This window comes from Ovis canadensis, chromosome 18 (genome assembly GCF_042477335.2).
Source record: "Ovis canadensis isolate MfBH-ARS-UI-01 breed Bighorn chromosome 18, ARS-UI_OviCan_v2, whole genome shotgun sequence".
In the NCBI taxonomy this organism is placed as follows: Eukaryota; Metazoa; Chordata; class Mammalia; order Artiodactyla; family Bovidae; genus Ovis; species Ovis canadensis.
The window spans coordinates 83,421,813-83,441,373 of NC_091262.1; the positions used below are offsets into that span (position 1 = coordinate 83,421,813).

At 57.5% G+C, this 19,561-nt stretch overlaps 3 gene segments (V, D, J or C); all 3 read right to left on the reverse strand.

Moving 5' to 3' along the window:
• LOC138423846 (immunoglobulin gamma-1 heavy chain-like) overlaps nt 1-19,561 on the reverse strand; it is a 161,797-nt gene that overhangs the window by 22,247 nt on the left and 119,989 nt on the right.
• LOC138423850 (immunoglobulin heavy constant gamma 1-like) lies at nt 8,624-10,253 on the reverse strand. The segment is given in 2 exon segments: nt 8,624-9,751; nt 9,908-10,253. Coding segments are annotated over 2 exon segments (333 nt in total).
• Nucleotides 11,432-19,561, reverse strand: part of LOC138423845 (Ig gamma chain C region-like) — a 235,259-nt gene continuing 227,129 nt past the window's right edge. The window contains 4 exon segments of the C gene segment in view: nt 11,432-11,918; nt 12,002-12,331; nt 12,456-12,500; nt 12,788-13,165. Of these exon segments, the coding sequence occupies nt 11,590-11,918; nt 12,002-12,331; nt 12,456-12,500; nt 12,788-13,165 (1,082 nt within the window).

Consider the following 19,561-nt stretch of genomic DNA (forward strand, 5'->3'; position numbering starts at 1 on the left):
CTCTTCTCTTCGTGTCTTTGGGTTGGCATGCCCTCATCCCTCGTGGATGTATTTTCCTGCTATCTCTAACTGAAACTGAACTGTGGCACGGAGCTGTCTGAGAGCCGTCACGCGGTCTGCCCGAGAGCTGTGACGCGCTGAAGGGTTTACTGTCTGTCGGTTCAAGTTTTTGTTGAGATGAGATGGAACCAAGGAGATGACACGCACCTGACGGTTTCTTACACCATCTAAATCAAGAAGTTTCCAGTCCTCTTTTAAAAACTATGTACTTATTTATTTATTTTTGAGTGCACTGGGTCTTCATTGCTGAGCAAGTCTTTTCTAATTGTGGTCTCCAGGCTTCTCACAGTATTGGCTTATGGGCACCTCCAAGAAGTGTTTCTTATAGTGTAGAAGAGGTTCCTCCCATGTTGAATAACTTGTAAGCGAGAACAGACAGGTGCTCTTAGGAACTGAATACGGCCAGGCTGGAACTGTGTTCAGTTAGAAGGCCTGTGGAGAGCCCTCCCTTTGACCACCCTGGCCTTCCTGAGGGCTGGGCCTGAAGGAGGAAACAGAGCAGGCTCCATCTTGAAAGCAGGACTTCATCTTGAGCTGGACTGTGGACTTGGAGCTCTATGCCCAGTATCAATGGAAACGGCATACCAGCTGGAATACTAGGCCCCCAGAAGGAGGAGCCCTAGGGCTCGTACCTAGACTCTCCATGGCCTAAAAGGACACCCTAATTATCTGTGTAACTGAATAGAATCATACATTCTATTATGCTTATTGGGGTATGACCACAGGCCTATTGATAATTGTCCACTGCTAACTACTTAGGCTAAAGGCATAGGAATCACGGGTTAACTTTGATGGTAGCTTTCTTTTCCCTTTGTTCAGACGAGCTTCAGGGAATTTGGGGAGGCGGGTTTGTGTCCTTCTGAGTGAGTCTGCTTCCCAGAATGCATGGCTACAACAGGCCAGTTAGAGGTCGTTTGTTGGTCTGGGAGATGGACGTGAGGGGCAGGGCCCAGGGCTGGGCAGGCTGGATGGCCGATTGGATGGTCAGCACCTTGCTTAGATGACTAGTGTGTGGGAGAAGCAGAGTGTGGGGGAGACCCAAGAGCCAGCAGACAGAGGGAACCCCAGGCTCACACTGCCTGGCTGGGTCCCCCAGGGCCAGATGGTTTCCTGGACCGTGGTGTCCACCCCGTGGCCATCCTGCTGGCCCCTCCCAGCACCCGGTCTTACGTCTGGTCCTCAGAGTGATGGGTGAAGTCCTCTGTCTGTCCCTCTACGCACAGGAGCCTGGATCGGCACCTCCGAGGGCCTTGGGGCGATGCGGTCATGCTGACGTGATGGCAGCTCCCTGTCTGGAGCCGGTCTTGCTGGGCCCAGGCCTGGGCTGTCCAGCGGCAGGACCTCCCTGTTAGGACCAAACTGGAGCCGGGACAGGCTCTAAGGGGCAGGCGAGGCCTGAGGCTTAGTCTCTAGGAAAGCTGAGGCACCCGGAACTCCCGCAGGCAGTGTAGCTCGACCAATCAGAAAAAATCCCCGTAGACCCCGCCCGCGCCAGACCTGAGCCAATCCGGATAGGGATTCGAGGTTAAAAGTCCTGCGCACGCGTGCGGTTTAACCAATCAGCTCTGCGGTTACAAGAACAAAGAACCGTCTGTATAAAGGTAGATGTGATTCAGAGCTCGGGGCTCTCGTCAAGACTCCACTATGCTGGATGAGACTTGAGCCCTAGCTAGCAATAAACCCCTTCATGCTTTTGCATTGCTGTGGACGTCTTACTCTCTCAGTTTTGGGGACTCGGACTCTGGGCACAACATTTGGGGTCTCGTCTGGGATCCCTTTAACTGGGAAGAATAATTTCTCACTAGGAGGAGAGGTATCTGAGCACCGGTATTAGTTCTGGTTAAGACCAGTGTAAGGCCGAGGCCCAGCATCATGCTGGGGAGGCGGCTGGCTCTGTTCTCTGGTTAAGACCAGCATAAGGCCGAGGCCCAGCATCATGCTGGGGAGGCGGCTGGCTCTGTGGACGCCTTGTTGGTAAGATTACCTCGAGGGAAAGGAAGTTTCAGGGGGGCCCAGGAAGACCTAGTGCTGTGTTCTCGGCCGACGTGCATTTGTTATCTGTCTGTCGTGTCTGTGTGAGTGCCGGCACTGTCTCTGCTCTTTGTGTGTTCATTTTGTCTCCTGTGTTCTTCTCTGTAATCATGGGGCAAGCGACTTCTGCTCCTTTGTCCCTTATGACTGACCATTTCTCTGATTTCAGATCTAGGGCGCAAAATCTATCGTTATTGGTGAAAAAGCCGAGACTGACATCCTGACCACTCGGGGCACTCAGGGGCCAGCTTGCCTGCCAATGGACCAGACCCAGTGGCCGCAACCAGGACCCTTTTGTCCCTGGTCTCCTCCTGACCTGGACAACTGGCCAGAGTGCCCCGATTGGTAAGGAACAAGAGACTTTATTGACCCCTCTCCCCTTCCCTCTCTATCTCCTCTCCTTAACCCTTCCTATCCTTCCCTGTTTTTCTAGTCCCTCCCCCGGTCCTGGGTGCAGGAATCTGGTCGAAGGGCCCTCAGCCTGAGCTGAGGATTGGAGACTGATCACCTCCTCTTGGCATAGAACTCGAATTCTGGTCTGATTTCTGGTAGGGCCGAGTTCCGGTCCTCCCTTCTCTGGAGGCCCCGGGAAAAGTCCCGTAACGCCTGGGCATCAGTAGGTGGCAGGAGACGTCTGTAAGGCCACCCCCTTTGCCCCCCTCTCCTGCCTCCTCCCCCTTCTTCTTTCCACCTGGCTTCCTTTCCTCCCTTGAAATCTTTGATGTTAGTGCTTAGATCTGAAGTTCTGTGTCTCTATAGGAGGTTTCCTGAGAGACTATATTTTTGTATTTAAGAGCTTCTGTGGTGGAGTCGAGGTTAAAGCATCTGTCTACAATATGGGAGACCTGGGTTCGATCCCTGGGTCGAGAAGATCCCCTGGAGAAGGAAATTTTGCTTTGTCTGGCCACCATGTGGTTTAGACTGCCGCCATTTTGTTAGAACTTGATTTTCTTTCCCTGTGCCTTGAGACCAGGGCTCTCAGGAACACTTATCTAGACCATCTCTAACTCCTGACACTGAGGAAAAAGAGAAAAATAAAAGACTTAAAGCCAGATCTTGCACTGTGTCTGTCTAAATATGTCTTGGTAATATTTTTGTGGTTAATATGTACATGAGCTCTATTTATTTGGCTTAAAAAAAGGGGGTAAGCACTTACAAATCAAGTAATTCTAAATTAAACAACAAATTCCAGGTTCATGTGAACTGGGAAATATTCAGTGTTAAATACCTGATATTAATGTTTGTTTGTTGACCTATCTAATACAGACATGTCTTAAAATAATTAACGTTCAGTAGAATATTTTCATTGTACCTAGGATTAATATAAGTTAAATATTATATCTGTTACAAGTTTGTCAACAAGGAAATTACCTCAAGTGAAGAAACTTCTAAAAATGTAAATGAGATATGAGCTTTTATATCTCTAGCTAACTTTGGGGTGCTTCAGAGGGCCCCTGGAACATCCCAAGGAGAGATATTAAACTGTGTTTATTTGGTTGGTTAAATTACATGGAAAAGATTATCAAATGAGTAATAAATCCACTCATGTTATAATGTATGGTAAATTAACTAATACAGATATCCTAGAAATTATATGGAGTTTTTAACATTCTGATATGTCCTGGTATTTTAATGAAAAACCTGATGACTTCACAAAAGTTAGCAAGAGGACTGAATGAACCAGTAAATATGCTTATAACTTTTATGGTTTCTATCTGAAAAATTATGGGTTTAAATCTTATGTTTTCAGGAAGTAGGGAAAATCTTCCTCTCAAACTAATTATGACAATACTTTGGTAAAATTAAACATTATAAACAAAACAATTATATTTTCTGACTCCTCTAAAAATTGGAAGTTCTTAGGTTTCCAGTAAGTTCATCAAATGAGTTAGGAAGGTTATCTCATGGATACAAAAATCTCAAGAAATTTTTGAGACCTTAAAAAGGGAAAAATTCACCTAGATTTGTTAGGCAGAATCTATGATAAGCCTTTGGTGTGAGTTTCCCAGCCCTGTTTTATTTTAAAAGTTCAGTCTGAGACTCTATAAATGTTTCAGCAAAATAAAAAGCCTATAATCGATTATGGTTATAAAAATCATCAGACCAAAATCAGTGAGAACAGACCTATTTTGCAAATAAACTAGCCTTAATTTGGTTATATTTAATAAAAATAAGGGTAACTATAAGGAGAAAAAGATATTTCAAAACGTTAAATCCCAGTTTGTTAATGGAGGTCTGCATCTAGTAAGACTCATCTCTTAGACAGTTCTTTGCTGTTATGTGATATTGATGTAAAATTTAATTGAATTCTTGAAGAACACCCTAAGTTTGTTTCTGAAGCTTATCTCAGTAATCTATCTTTGGATGAAGATCAGATGCCTCATGACCTGCAACCAGGACTGGGAAAAGACATAATTTAAGGGACTGTCTCCAACCTGGATGGAAGGACTTTTTTACCAGGAGAAACTACACGACACCAGGATGAGAAGACGACGACGTCAGAGGGAGACAGTTTCCCCGAGATTCGGGACTGATTCGTATGATCATTTATGTTTCCTTGACTGCTTAGACCTTTGCATATAAGTCAGATGCTTTTCTATCATAGGCCTGATCCTATACTACTTTTAAAAACCAATCCAGTTGTTGGGTTTGTGGCCAATTACCTCTGTCTAGTTCTGGGTTCCCTCGGTAAATTACTACCAGACTCTAACTGGTTGGCCCTGAGAAAATTTACCTAAAAATTATAGTCATATTCAGGTCACTATGGTATTACTAGATGAGATCCCCTCACCGGGCCAATTAATAATGCCTGCTCTGACTCTGGCTATAAATTTGAGCTTTTTGCTACTACCCAAGCTCAATCAGAACAAGAAAAGTTTCCACAAAGAAGAAAAAAATCTCCCATAATTATGGGATGGATTTATATAGATAATACCAGGCTACAATAATTTAGGTTTAAAGTCTCCTCTGTTAAAAAAGATACATAAATAAGTAAATCATACTAAAGATGATCAGTCTAGTAACACTAAAAAACTGGACTATGTACCTTATAGATGGTGCCAATATATAATTTCCCTGGAAGATAAAGATTCTACAGGGCAGACTAAGTCAGATGACCTGAAGATATACTGGGCTACATCTAATGGAAGTTCTGAACATAAGTCTTACTTGTGACTTTACTAATACTGCTGGCTATGTTATTTGTATTTCCCCTGTCTTACAAAATTGCTGTTTCTTACACTGTCAAATGTGTGCATGAGGCCTCTAATAGAATGATATGCAGCCCCATAAGAGATCGGTGATGGTAACAGTGTAACTCTACATATGGCAAGAAGCAACAAGAGGGAATATTTTCCTGGACCAAGAAGCTAATAAGACAGGTGGTCCAGAGAATTTTAGATACTGTTTTATGGCCTAATCCAGTAACAGCACATTGAGTGGCCTGTCAACAGAATCTTTGCCAAACCTGAGAATGGACATTCTCAGCACCATGGGATAAAATGGTCATGAAGTGCCCCCTCATAATCATGGTCAAGTTTATGAGCAAAAAGGGGCTCTGCCAACTGAAGACTGACACTCGCCATCTGCATCCACAAAGATTAAATCACGGCCGCTGCAACTGCTGACTTTCACGCCCCTGAAAGGAGTTCAGGGTGAAAATCAGGAATGAGGCACTCTGTGCTCTGGGAAAACTGGCAGAACAGGCCTTCAGATAGTTAGATCTTTTCAGGAGAAGATTTTATGAGTCCCAATTCTTGCATCTTCTCATATCTAGAGAAACACTGACGTCATTAACGGTGAAATCTGCTTTGGCTATTAAAAAATAGTTTACAATTAAAAGTCAAAATAGAGTAGCTATGGTTCAGATATCCTGGGAAATAACTAGGTGATGCTATGGGTGTACTTCCAGATTAGAGCTTGTATTGCTCCAAGCTGGGGCAGTCCTGTGCCCCATTTGGACAGGAAGTTATCATAGTCATTGTTGCCTAGTTCCCTAAAATTCAAACTGAGCGGGACTCTGTGGGGCTCTGGAGTGCAGATCTGTTCTGTGTTCTCCATTTCTTATCTGTAGGATATAGACTTTGTTCAGCCTCCTTGGCCTTCCCTGAATTCCAAAGCTTGGATTCAAACAATCGCTACTCAGGGAAGGGCGGGGATACGAAAACAGAAACCATCACAGGCTGGTGCAGCCTCCAGACGGAGTCCCGGCTCCTACTCAGAGAAACATGCGTAGCAGTGTCTTTGAGCCCCCACCCAGGTGGAAGATGGCGACTTCAGACTGAACACAAGATTCCTGGAGCACAGCTCTGTTGCCTCACCACCAACCAATCAGAAGGGGTCACAAACCCTGCAACCCTCACCCCAAATGCTGCCTTCTGTTTCTGGGGACCAGAGATGACCATCCTGTTAGGTCTCCTGTTTGGCCCTTGTCTACTTCATCTCTGAGCGGGGCCAACTAAATTGCTGCAACTACAAGGGTAAAAGCTGGTTTCAGATGTGGAAAACCCCAACTTAGATCAGGTAGAGAGACTTCTGCTCTGCTAGGCAGGCCTGCGCCCATGCGCAGCAGGAAGAAGTTACAGAAGAAAGAGACCTCCACCCCAATTCCCAGAAAGTATCTTGAGTATGAGGTCTCTCAGGGGCCTATGTGCTGTGTTAGGGGAAGAACGTTGTTTTTATGTGAATCACTCAGGGGTAATCAGGGAGTCCCTGGCCAAGATAAGAGAAGGGCTAAATCAAAAGAGAAAAAAAAAAAAAAAGGAAAAATGTCTCAAAATTGATTTGAGTCCTGGTTCCAACAGTCCCTGTGGTTAACAACACTAATTTCCACCCTGGTGGGCCCTCTAATAGTGCTACTATTAATACTTACTTTTGGTCCATGCATAATAAATAAGCTTGTTGCCTTTGTAAAAGACTGCGTCAATACCGTCCAACTGATGGTACTGAGGCAACAGTATCAGGCCCTGCCCCAAAATAAAGAGGAAGATTCCTCTATGTAGCTGAAGACGGGGGGAATGTCAGGACCAAACTGGAGCCAGGACAGGCTCTAAGGGGCAGGCGAGGCCTGAGGCTTAGTCTCTAGGAAAGCTGAGGCACCCGGAACTCCCGCAGGCAGTGTAGCTCGACCAATCAGAAAAAATCCCCGTAGACCCCACCCGCGCCAGACCTGAGCCAATCCGGATAGGGATTCGAGGTTAAAAGGCCCGCACACACGTGCGGTTTAACCAATCAGCTCTGCGGTTACAAGAACAAAGAACCGTCTGTATAAAGGTAGATGTGATTCAGAGCTCGGGGCTCTCGTCAAGACTCCACTATGCTGGATGAGACTTGAGCCCTAGCCAGCAATAAACCCCTTCATGCTTTTGCATTGCTGTGGACGTCTTATTCTCTCAGTTTTGGGGACTCGGACTCTGGGCACAACACTCCCTTCCCCCCGAAAGTCTTGGGCAAACACTAGCATGCCCCCATGATGACTCAGCTCCCTGAAAATGCCCTCCGGAGAGAGCCCAGCACGGCCAGCACCCTCCCAGGCCCTGGCCCCCTTCTTGGAGTTGTCCCTGAGCAGGATCCTCCTCCGCCCTTGGGGAGGGTCCAGTCTCCTCGGTCCCCGGTGTCTGTGAGGATGGAGTCCTGACTGCATCCTGCATCCAGGCCGGCTGGTGGACACAGAGGCCTCATCGCATGCAGGCGGCCACCCTTCCTGGTCCCTCTCTGGAGCCCTGGGCCCCTTCCGCTTTTCCTGTGGCACAGCCATCACCTCCGTGCAGCCCAGGCTGAGCACAGTGTCCCCAGCGCCCTCTGAGGCCCTGCTCACTGGCCAGTGTGTCCTGAGCACTGACCCAGGCCCCTCTGGCACCCCTCCCCCAGCTGCCCCTCCTGGCCGGCTTTCACTGATCCCCTTCTGCTCTGGGTTTCCGGCACCAGCCAGCCTGTTTGGGGCAGAACTGTGACCCCAAATTCAAATCTTGCAGCCCTGACCCCCAGACCTCAAGCGTCACTGCTTTTGGAGGCGGCGTCTCTGAAGAGGTGATGAGGGTGAGCTGGGGTCCGAGGGTGGGCCCTCGTCCAGTCTGACTGGAGACCCTCTAAGAGGAGGTGAGGACACAGACAGGCACAGAGGGGTGCGCCCGTGAGGACACGGCATCTACACCCCACGGAGACAGGCCTCAGCAGGAGCTGGCCCTGCACTCCTGGATCCGGGGTCCCAGGCTCCAAGGTGTGAGTGGTGACGCCTGTGGTCCAAGCCCCCTGCGGTGTTTGTTACAGCCTCCTGTGCTGACCACCCAACACGGGGCACTTGTCTGTGGCTCCCCTGGTGCCAGGCTGGCCTCTGCCTGGGAGGCAGAGTGGAGCCCTAGGGGCGGGTCGTGGGTGGGGGTCAGGCACCCATGAGTCAGGTAGGGATGGGACCAGGGACCCTGGGTGCAGGTGGTGGGGGCAGGAAGCCCGGGGCCAGTGGGGATGGGGCAGCCAGGCTGTGGACTCCTCAAAGGGAGAAGGCGTGTCAACATACGGAGACTGGCCGGTGAGCTAGGCGAAGTAAAGATGCTTTATTGTCGTTAAAGAGATAAAGAGACAGCAAAGAGCAGGCTACCACATTCGCAGAAGCAGCTTCCCAAGTCCCAGGGCTGTGGTCCTTCCAGTCCTGGGGCAGCGCCTCCCATCCAGAGAAGCCCATGCACATTTCTGCAATGACGGGAGAGTCTGTCCCGAGAGGCGGGGTGGGCCCGGGGCCCGGGGCTGGGCCTCTGTGGGTCTCTGGTCTCACCTCTCACCCCCGCTCTCGGTGCAGGCCGAGCTCCTGGGGGAGTGTCAGGCTGTTGGCCACCGGATGGACTGGCTGCCCTGCCGTCCTGTGTCCTGGGAGCCCCTCCAGCTCTGTCCACTGGGAACCGGTCACCAGGCCCGTCTCCAGGCGGCCCGTTGGCGGGACGTCACCCCTTCCCCACCGGGGCTCCTGCGGCCTCTGTGGGCCCAGGCCCTGCTCCCAGCAGCGTCCTCGGTGGAGGTGACCTGAGTGACCGGTAGTGGTCCTCCCAGGAGCTTGCCTGCTGGGAGGCTGGGCCCCTGCAGGTAAGCTGTTCCCAGGGATCTGACGCAGGGGCCTCCCCCGGGGACCTGTGGTCTGAATCCAGGCCTGGGCAAGATGCGGGGGCTGGGCCCTGTGCATACGGTGTGGGGACTCAGCTTCCTCCCCCAGGGACCTGCGGTTTGGATCCAGGCCTGGGCAAGATGCGGGCGCCCTGTGCAGACAGCCCTGGACCCAGCCTCCTACTCCTCCAGGCAGAGCTGAACTCTGACCTGTGTGTTCCTGGTGGGGGACTCGCAGCCCACTGGTGTCTTGCAGGCTTCCCAGAGGCCCTCGGCGTCCACCAGCTCGGTGGGGTCACCACCTGTTTTCCACTCGGGTCTCAGGGGGGCGGGGCAGGTTGCCATGGCTGCAACGTCAGAGTGGAGATGTGGGTGAGTCTGGGTGAGAGGTCAGAGGTTGGCTGGGTCAGAGCGCAAAGGAGCAGGCCTGGCTGAAACTGAGCAGCACCGGGCGCTGGACGTGGCCCCTCCACCCACCGGAGCTCTAGGCGCCCTGCCCAATCGTGTTCCTGTAGTTGGGGACCATCGTCCTCTTCAGCTCCACTGCTGAGGAGAAGATCCATTTCACCTGTGGGGGGACAGGGTGAGCAAGGACTGGATCCCACGTGGGCCTCCCCCAGGGGTATGAGTAGACAGTGAGTGGGCAGTGAGGGGCAGGGAGGGACTCTGCGGGGACCCTGGGGACAGAGAGGGGGCCCGAGGGCCCAGCAGGGTGGGCCCCCACCTTGAAGAGGGTCACAGTGGCGCTGTAGCAGACGCTGAGCAGGAAGAGCGTGATGAAGATGGAGATAGTCGTCCAGAGCCCGTCCAGCTCCCCGTCCTGGGCGTCCACACAGCTCTCCTCCTCCAGCAGCAGATCTGCACAGGGAGGGGGGTCAGTGCTGTGTCTGCCCACGGGGGGCTGGGCAGGGCCATCGGGGCTTCGGGGCAGGGCTCCCTCTGCGGCGGGGGGGATGGCGGTGTGATCCCCCATGGGCCGGGCAGGGGTCACCTGAGGTCAGTCTCTGGGCCCCAGCCCCAGCCCTCCAGCCCTGGCCACTGTCTGGGCCTGGCCTGTGGGGTCCTGCTCCCATCCTGAGCTGTGCCCTGAGCTGGGGCCCTGACCCCACCTCCCCGCAGGACAGAGGCTCAGTTCCTGGCCTCCTCTGCCCTGGGGGCCAGGCCTGGAGCCCGGAGGCTCAGCAGAGCGCACGTGCCTGGGCTCTGTCCCCGAGAGGGAGGGCAGACAGTGCCGGGCTGTGTCCCTGCGCCCGAGGGGTGAGGGTGCCAGGACGCGGGGCTGAGGGGGGGTCTCAGCCTGCGAGGGAGGGGCGTGGGTGCCCCAGGGGAGGTGAGGAAGGATGTCTGACCTGGTCAGTGTGGTCAGCGTGGGAAAGGGCCGCTGAGCAGCCCAAGGGTGCTGGAGGATGGGGACCAGCTGATGTCCACAGGGAGGGCTCATGAGACCCAGCTCTGGGTCTGGGCCCGTGGGATCACTCCATGGGTCCCGGAGCGTGAGACCTGAGTGTGTGCAGGCATGTGGGTGTGTGACGGGGGTGAAGCGTGCTTGTGTGCCGGTGGACGCCTGAGTGCGTGTGGAGGACGCTGGGTGTGGGCTGTCTCGTGTGCGTGCGGGGCTGGGGCTTGGTGTCTGGGGCTCTGGGCTCAGTGTCCCCAGGGAGCAGCTAGGTCCCTGCCCTGGACGTTCAGGGCTCCCAGCCTGGGCCCTTTTCAGGCACAGGGACGACCTCCCCATGGGCACACAGGCCTGGCCCCGGGGCAGAGAGAGCCAGGCAGAGCTACTGGCCGACGACGACGCCTGACCTCGGGAGCCTGAGGGTGAAGCAGGACCTCCCCCTGGGCCAGTCTGGCTCCAGGCAGGCCCAGAGTGGACACACGGACTCTGGGCACCCAGGAACAGGGGCCTGGGGACAAGGCCGCGGCCCTGCCCCTCAGCGTGGGCTGGAGCAGAGGCGGGAAGCGTTGGGCCTCAATCCCTGAGGTGTCGGGGGCTTCCCCCGTTCCTGCCCAGAGTCTGGCCCAGAATGTGGTGGCTGGAGGGGGCCGTGGAGCTGCACCTCTGGCCAAGCCCCTCCGAGGCCTCGGGCAGCCCCCAGGGGGCCTGCTGGACCCACTCACTGTGTGTCTGGCCCGGAGAGGGGTCAGCGCCCCCACAGATGCTGAACCAAGCGGCCCAGAGTGGGCTCAGCCCACCCCCCGCAGGCCTGGCGGTCACCAGGGCTCTGCCTCGGAAAGAACCAGCACAGCGTTGCAGGGTCCCAGGGCGGCCTGGGTGCTTTATTCATGGCGGCCCAGGAGGCATGCACACAGGGAGGGGCTAGGGCGTCCTGGCTGGACCTGGAGCCCGGGGTTGGAGGGGAGGGGCGGGTGGATGAGGGAACATTCACTAGATCAGCGGCGTGTGGCTCATTTACCCGGAGACTTAGAGATGGCCTTCTCTTTGTAGTGATTCCGTAGAGCTTCATGCATCACCGCACACGCGTAGGTGTCTCCTCTTTGCCAGCTGCTCTTGTTCACCCTGAGCCTGCTGTACAGGAAGTAGGAGCCGTCGGCGTCCAGCTGGGGCGGGGTTGTGTGGTACTTGTCCTCCGACTCAGGCTGCCCATCTCTCTGCCACTCCACGTCTACCTCTTCTGGGTAGAAACCGGTGATGAGGCAGGTGACGCTGAGCGTGCTTTTGCTGAGCTCTTCCCGGGGTGGGGCCAGGACGTACACCTGCGGCTCCCGAGCCTGCCCTGTGGGGACAGACAAGCCTGTTAGCACAGGAATCACTCTGATTGGCCCACGGGACCCTCCTGGGCCCGCCCACCTGGCCCACCTTTGGTCCTGGAGATGGTCCTCACGATGGGGGCCGGGAGGCCTTTGTTGTGGACCTTGCACTTGATCTCCTTGCCCCGCAGCCAGTCTTGGTGCTGGATGGGCAGGGCGCTGACCACGCGGTAGGTGCTGTTGAACTGCTCCTCTCTCGGCGTTGTCCTGGCCGTGCGCACCTCCACGTTGTCCACGAACCAGGAGAACTGCACCTCGGGGTCATCCTGGCCCACGTCCACCACCACACACGTGACCTCGGGCGTTCCAGAGATTGTAAGGGTGTCCTTGGGTTTCGGTGGGAAGATGAAGACAGACAGTCCTCCCAGAGTTTCTGTGGCTGGTGAGAAAGCACGGTGGGGGTTCTGCACTTGGGAAACCTCCTTTGGGTGTGCGTTCTCCACCCGGCTGCCCGTGAGCGCTGTCTGCCACTGTCAGACAGCGGGTGATGCCAGCTGACTTACCTGGGCATTTGGGACACTGGCAGGGTTTCTGTTCACCTTTGGGCTCTGCAGAGAGAGCAGACTGGGATTACCAGGGCAGGAAGCCAAGGGCTGGGCTTAGGGGAGGGACACGTTTTAGTAGCCGAGCCCAGGGCCTGCCTCTGTGGGGCCAGGAGCCGAGGTGTCATCCAGCCTGCAGCAGCCTGGATGTTGTGGAAACTCCAGACGACCCCTCCCCAAGCCTGCGAGACCTTCAGGAGAGAGACAGACAGGGCCTCCCCTGACACGCTGGGCCTGGTTCCCAGCACCCCTGGGGTGAGGCCCCTGCAGGCGGGAGTGTGGGGCTCACATACCCTGGGTCGTGGGTCTTACAGTACGGATAGGTGACCCTGGCGTTGTCTGCAGGACCCGAGGCCTTGCAGTGACAGGCTTGTCCACCTTGGTGCTGCTGGCCGGGTGGGCTACGTTGCAGGTGAAGGTCTGGGCTCCTGAGGTGCTGGCCGGCACGGTCACCACGCTGCTGAGAGAGTAGAGCCCGGAGGACTGCAGGATGGCCGGGAAGGTGTGCACGCCGCTGGTCAGGGCACCCGAGTTCCAGGTCACGGTCACCGGCTCGGGCATATAGCTGGAGACCAGGCAGCCCAGGGTCACGGTGGAGCTGGACGTGTCCCCGCAGCTGGATGCTAGAGGGTAGACTTTCGGAGGTGTGGTAGAGGCTGTGAGAGAGGAGGCTGGGTGAATGCAGGGTCCAGCAGGACCTCAGGTGCCCAGGCCTGGGGCACCTCTGAGCCCAGCCACCATCTGCTTCCAGGGTCTGATGACTGCCCGGCATAGTGGCCACCCAGCTCTGTGCGCTGCAGCTGGGATGTCTGGACACAGCTTGGGTTGGTGAGTGTGGGCTCCTGGATTAGAGCCCAGGGCTGCTTCCCTCCTCTGGGCGCCTGGCCCTTCCCGTGGCCCCTGCTCCCTCAGCCTGGAGGAGCCTGTCCCCCTCATCCTGCTCTGCCCCCAGCCCCCGTCCGGCCTGGCCTCAGCCCTGCAGGCCGGTGACTTTGGGGCCAGCTCTGCACAGGCGCTCTGGGCTCACATCCCAGCCCTGATCCTGGACCCTGTCTCTGAGTTCTCTTCCTTGATTGTCCCCTCCCAACCCTGGTCCCACCAGGCTCCCAAAGATGTGTCTCTGGCCCCGTCCCTCACCTGGTTCCCCTGATTGGCCCTCGGCCCCTGCTCCAGACTCCTGGCTGCCCGGCTCCTCCTCACCAGACCCTCCAGGCCCTGATCTTCCTGGGTGCACCCCGCGCTCAGCACTGTGGGGGCCTTGCTTGGGCCCTGCCTGCACCTCCAGCACTGAGTGGCTCTGCGGGCCCCAGCCCGTCTAACCGGGCTGTCCCTAGAGCCTGGTCAGCTCCGTGGGCCTGCAGCCTCATCTGAGACCTCGAAGAAGAGTCTGGTTAGCTACCCGGGCCCCAGCCCCCGGCTGAGCTGTCCCTAGAGCCTGGTCAGCTCTGTGGGCCTGCAGCCTCATCTGAGACCTCGAGGAAGAGCCTGGTCAGCTCCCCGGGCCCCTGCCCGTCTGAGACCTCGAGGAAGAGCCTCATGTAGTCCCAGCCTTGTCCCCTGTCTTGGCAGCTGCCCCTTGCCTTGGCCGACCCCCATCCACCCTGAGTCCCCAGAGATGGCTGCAACACAATGGGAACCCTGGGCCTGTGAATGGAGGCCACCTGCTCTCATCGGGAAGCCCTCCCACTTCAGGCCAGAGCATCCTTCATTTTCCTCTGCACTTGGCCTTGCTATCCCCGACCCTGCAGCAAAAGGGCTCCCTTTAGCTCAGACCCTCTGCCTCCGACTTCAACACTAGCCGGCCAGCTGCTCGTTCCCAGAGCCCAGTTCACCTGTGCAATCGCCACCTTCTCCCCTCAGACACCCCAGAGAGTCCCCTGCCCTCCCTGCCCCTTTCACCCCTAGAAGCCCTACCTGCTCCCTGAGCGCCAGGCGTCCCCCGTCCTCCCAGGCCCCTGCTCACGCCTACAGCTGTACCCGACCCCCCAAAGCTCTGGAGGGCTCCCCCGTCCCCCCCGGCCCCTGCTCACCCCTACAGCTGTACCCGACCCCCCAAAGCTCTGGGGGGCTCCCCCGTCCTCCCAGGCCCCTGCTCACCCCTACAGCTGTACCCGATCCCCCAAAGCTCTCGGGGGCTCCCCCGTCCTCCCAGGCCCTTGCCCACCTTCACAAGCCATGCCTGCTCACCCAAAGCTCTGGGGTCGCCCCTGTCCTTTCAGGCCCCTGCTCACCTCAGAAGCGCTACGTGCTCTGCTAAAGCTCTTAGGTGCCCCCTGCCCTCCCAGCCTCCGGCTCACCCTCATAACCTGTACCTGCTCCCCCAAAACCCAGGGGCTTCCCCAGTCCTATTAGCCCTCTGCTCACCCTCACAAGCTGTACCTGCTCCCATAAACACCAGGGACACCCCCTGTTCTCCCAGCCCCAGCCCACCCTCACAAGCTGTACCTGTTCCCCCAAACACCAGGGACACCCCCTGTCCTACTAGCCCCCTGCTCATCCTCATAACCTGTACCTGCTCCCCTAAAGCACCAGGGGCCCCCTGCCCTCCTAACCCCTGCTCACACACAAGCTGTACCTGCCGCCCCCCCCCACCAAAGCATCAGGGCTCCCCCTGCCCTCCCAGCCCCTGCTCACCCTCACAAGCTGTACCTGCTCCCCAAACACCAGAGGTCCCCTGCCCTCCTGACCCCTGCTCGCCCACAAGCTGTACCTGCTCCCCCAAAGCCCCAGCGCTCTCCCTGCCCTCCCAGCCCCTGCTCACTCCCAAAAGCTGTACCCACCCCCCCAAATCCTCAGGGCTTCCCCTGTCCTCCCAGGCCCTGCTCACCCTCTCAAGCTGTACCTGCTCCCCCAAAGCACCAGGGGCCCCCTGCCCTCCTAACCCCTGCTCACCCACAAGCTGTACCTGGCCCCCCCCACCAAAGCACCAGGGCTCCCCCTGTCCTCCCAGGCCCTGCTCACCCTCACAAGCTGTACCTGCTCCCCAAACACCAGAGGTCCCCTGCCCTCCTAACCCCAGCTCACCCTCATAACCTGTACCTGCTCCCCCAAAGCCCCAGGGCTCTCCCTGCTCTCCCAGCCCCTGCTCACTGGTGGCCTTGCTGCCCCCTGTCCCTGGGCTGCCCCCTCAGCCTCTCCTGCCCCTCTGGCCCCTCTGGGAGCCCTCACCCCTGCCCAGCTCCACTCGTCACCCCTTTATTTCCTGGGTCCAGCTCTCATCTCTGGACTTGCCAGGTGCCCACACGGCCTCCAGGCAGCCCTCCCTTGGAGGAGCTCTGTCCGCCCGGGCCCCTCCTGGCGGAGGTCCTGCCCTTACTCTCCGCTCTTCTCTATCCCTCCACCCACACTCTCCTCTGGCCCCTTGCTGCCTCCAGTTTTCGGGTCACCTGCCTCTCTCCAGCTCCCGCTGCTGGTCCTCAGGCCCTGGGCTCTGGTCAGCCCCCTGCGTCCTGGGGGGCGGTGGGCTCAGCCCTGTGTTGCCGGCTGTGGACATGGAACCCAGCTGGCCCTGCAGTCCTGCCCCCAGCTCTGCCGCTGTGCTCAGCCCCAGCCCAGTCGGGACCCACAGTCCCCGCACATGGCCCTATCCTGGGACCCACGTCGGCTCCACCAGCCTGTCCAGGAGCCGTCACTGCCCTGGGGTCCTCTCCCTTCCCTGCTCCTCAGATCAGACCCTCCTTCCATCCTGGCTGGTCCTCATGCCCACCCAGCCCTGGCCTCCAGAGCCCCTGGTCATGCGCAGCCCTCCCCTCCGTCTCCAGTCCGTCCTGCTCCTCGACGGCCCACAGCCCCCCTGAGCTCCTCAGCCCCGGGCAGCAGCGCTCTTAGTCCGGTGCCCCCTGCCCGGGTTCCGTCCCTGCGCTCATCCCGCATGGTGACTAGGGGCAGCTGCCTCCCCCAGGCCCACTCGGCTGCTCCAGCCCCTCCGGGGGTCCCGAGGCCGATCTCCCTCCAGGGCTCTCATTCCTGTCCCTGTGTGCTCACCCTCAGGGTCCCCACTCACCCATGGTGGGGGCCGTGCAGGGGGCTCCCCTGCAGCCCGGGGCTCCGGGCCCCTTCCTTGCTCTGGCCCCAGACACGTGTGCTCCTGGGATCTGTGCGCTGTGTCTGCAGCCCTGCTCCCTAGCACCTGTGACGTGGCCCCCAGAGGTGTGAACGCCCTGCCCCTAGTCCTGCAAACGTGCGAAGGGGATTGAAACCTGGTGGCAAGACTTGCTCCCTGAGGTTCCCTTTTCTTCTGGGTGTTTCTGCCTCAGAGGGCCTGGGGGAGTCCAGATGCGGCTGAGGTGCCTGGTGTGGGTATCTGTGTGGAGGCGGGTGAGAGAGGCCCTGGGACCCAGGGGAGCGGTGGGAACCCCAGGGTCACGGGCCTTCACCGTCTGCAGGGCCTGTTGCTGCTCTGTAGCCTGGGGCCTGGGCCCCGCACCTGAGCCCTCTGGGCCTCCCAGCCCACTGGGCTCCTGGGCCGCCCTGGACAGTGTGGCTGTGCCGTCTGATGGCTTCAGCGTTAGGCCCGGGGTCCGGAATTCCAGGAGCCCTCATAGCCCCCACCCCAGACGTGCCGTGTGCGGGGGGCAGGGTGCCACCCCTCCATGCTTGGTGGGCAGCCTGCCTGCTGTGCTGCTTCAGGCCCGCCCCCACCTGGCCAGCACTGTGGGGAGGGGCTGCGGAATGTGGGTCTGATCCGTGTTAGTGTCCTGGCCTCCGGTCACTGGGCCTGCAAGCTGTAGTCACAGGCGTCTGCATTGCTCACGAACCACATATATCATAACCTGCTCAGCTCACCACAAGTGATGAGTCTGGAAAAAGGCCTGACAATGTCTGGGCTTAGAGGGTCAGGCCCGTGGGGTCCACCCACCTGTCGCCCAGGTTTCTGGGGAGACAAACTGCCACGTGGCCCAGGGCACGGAGGGTGCTGGTTTCCTCCTCCTGGTCCCCTGCTGCTGTGCGTTTGGTGAGGAGGGTCAGTCCCTCTTGGGAATCCCTGCAGGACATTTCTGTGCCCACGCAGCTGGGGCAAGCTGCTGTGGCTGGTGGCGGCTGACAATGGGATGCGGGTGCTCGAGGCCTGGGCTTTATCAAATGCACAGTGTGCGCAGCAGGTCTTGAGGCCGCATTCTTTCTAGACAAACCCTTTTACTGGAGAGGGCTGGTGAGGCCGGCCGTTCGCTGAGTGCTGCGACACCGTGAGCCTCGTGGCGAAGTCCGGGTCTTCACCATGAGAGAAGAAGCCGCCTCACGGTGAGAGCAGAGAGAGGCTTTGAGGTGTTCCTGGCGGCTGAGTCCTGGTTGGGATGTCACAGCAGAGGAGTCAGCCTTTCAGGTGTCCCTCAGCCCAGCTGTGAGTCCCCACCGTGTCTGGGACCTGGCTCATCCTTGACTCAACCTGCTGTAAAGGCACCTGCGTGACCCGACCCCTCTGAACCCTCTTTTCTGTACCTCCTTCCTGTCTGCCCTGTGGCTGCCGGGTACCGGGCCTCACACCCGCCTCCCCAGATCCCGACGGCTGCTGCTCCCAGGACAGAGCGCGGTGCCTGTCCCTCCCTCAGGTTCTGTTTCTGGAAGGACTTTTCATTCTTGTGCACATTGAGGTTTAACCCAGGAAACAGAAGCCCCTCGAGGCCCTTCAGCGAGGACTGCGGCCTCTCAGGAAATCAAAGGCTGACGGAATCGTAATAAGAGGAGGCGGGGCGCCGGCAGGTGAGCTGGCCCCACGGAGGCTGAGGATCATCTGTGCAGAAGCTGCTTGGCCCTGGGGCTGGGAGCACCCACTCAGAGTCTCCAAGGGAAGCCTGGCTTTCTTCGTGTGTGGTGTGGATGCCCTCCAGGGCTGCCTGCATCCTCAGCTGTGTGACCAATCACGCGAGGTCCTCCTCGAGTGTCCGGGCTGCGGTCAAGCAGGACCCTGCCTGCCCACGAGGCTGCTCGGCAGCTGCCCTCTCACCCCATCTCCCTTCGTGTCTGCTGGCAACTGCCTCCCCTGCCCAGGCTGCTCCGCCAGCTTCATCTCTGTCCCTGTTTGCATCAGGCCTCAGGATACGCTGGCGCTGTTCGTCACTGCGACCCTGAGCTGCTGTGATGAGATCTGTGTCTCCTGAAGCACTGGGGACGTTTTAAGGGGAAAAGCAGAGGCTGCTTCTTCCGAGCTGCTGCGGCCAGGGCTTGGGCTTCATGGGAGTGGTGGTTCGGTGGCTCGCCTCTGTGTATTTGGGCGACTTGCTAACTGCGTGGGAGCGAGATCACGTGCGTGTGAGAGCCTGTAGCATTCTCGGTGGACAATGTGTGCGCTGGCAGGTTGGGGCTTCTCGGGTGGCACTAGAGCTAAACAACCCGCCTGCTGGTGCAGGAGGCGTGAGAGACACAGGCTCGAGGCCTGGATCAGGAAGATCCCCTGGAGGAGGGCACGGAAGCCATGCCAGTATTCTTGCCTGGAGAATCCCACGGACAGATGAAATTGGAGGGCTACAGTCCACAGTGTTGCAAAGAGTTTGACACAACTGAAGAGTTTTAGCATGTAATCACGTATGTTAAATCATGTATGTTAAACTATTTTCTGTGCGTGGAAAGCTTCTCTATAGGAAAAAGAGGCCCTCAGGGGTCCTGATGGGGGATGCAGGGCTGGGGAAGCTGGACGGCTGACAAGATATGGACCCCAGTGTGAAGGCTGGGCCACGTCCTGTCCATCTTTCTCTGCTTGGTCCTCAGTGGGAAGCGAGGACAAAGCCCAGGAAGCCGTGCGGTGTTGATGGAGCCTGGGCTGTGGGGGGATGTCACTGCGGGGTGGGGCTTCCGGGGCTGTTGCTAGAGATGGCGGTCCTGCAGGCCTGGCCCACAGGGAGGGGGCTGCGTCCTGGGCTGCTTCCTGTGGGGGTGCTGGGTGTCCCCGGCTGGCGGCCGCATCCCCGGACAGAGTGCATGCTTGTGTCAGGCCGGGATTCCGGTCAGTTCCTGTCTCTGCACATCCTGGTCCAGAGTGTAGTGAGTGAGAATGTTCATGAGGCCCCTGTGGAAGGCCTCCAGCGGTTCCTCCAGCCGCACTCCCCGCCCCTTGAGCACAGACTCTCCCA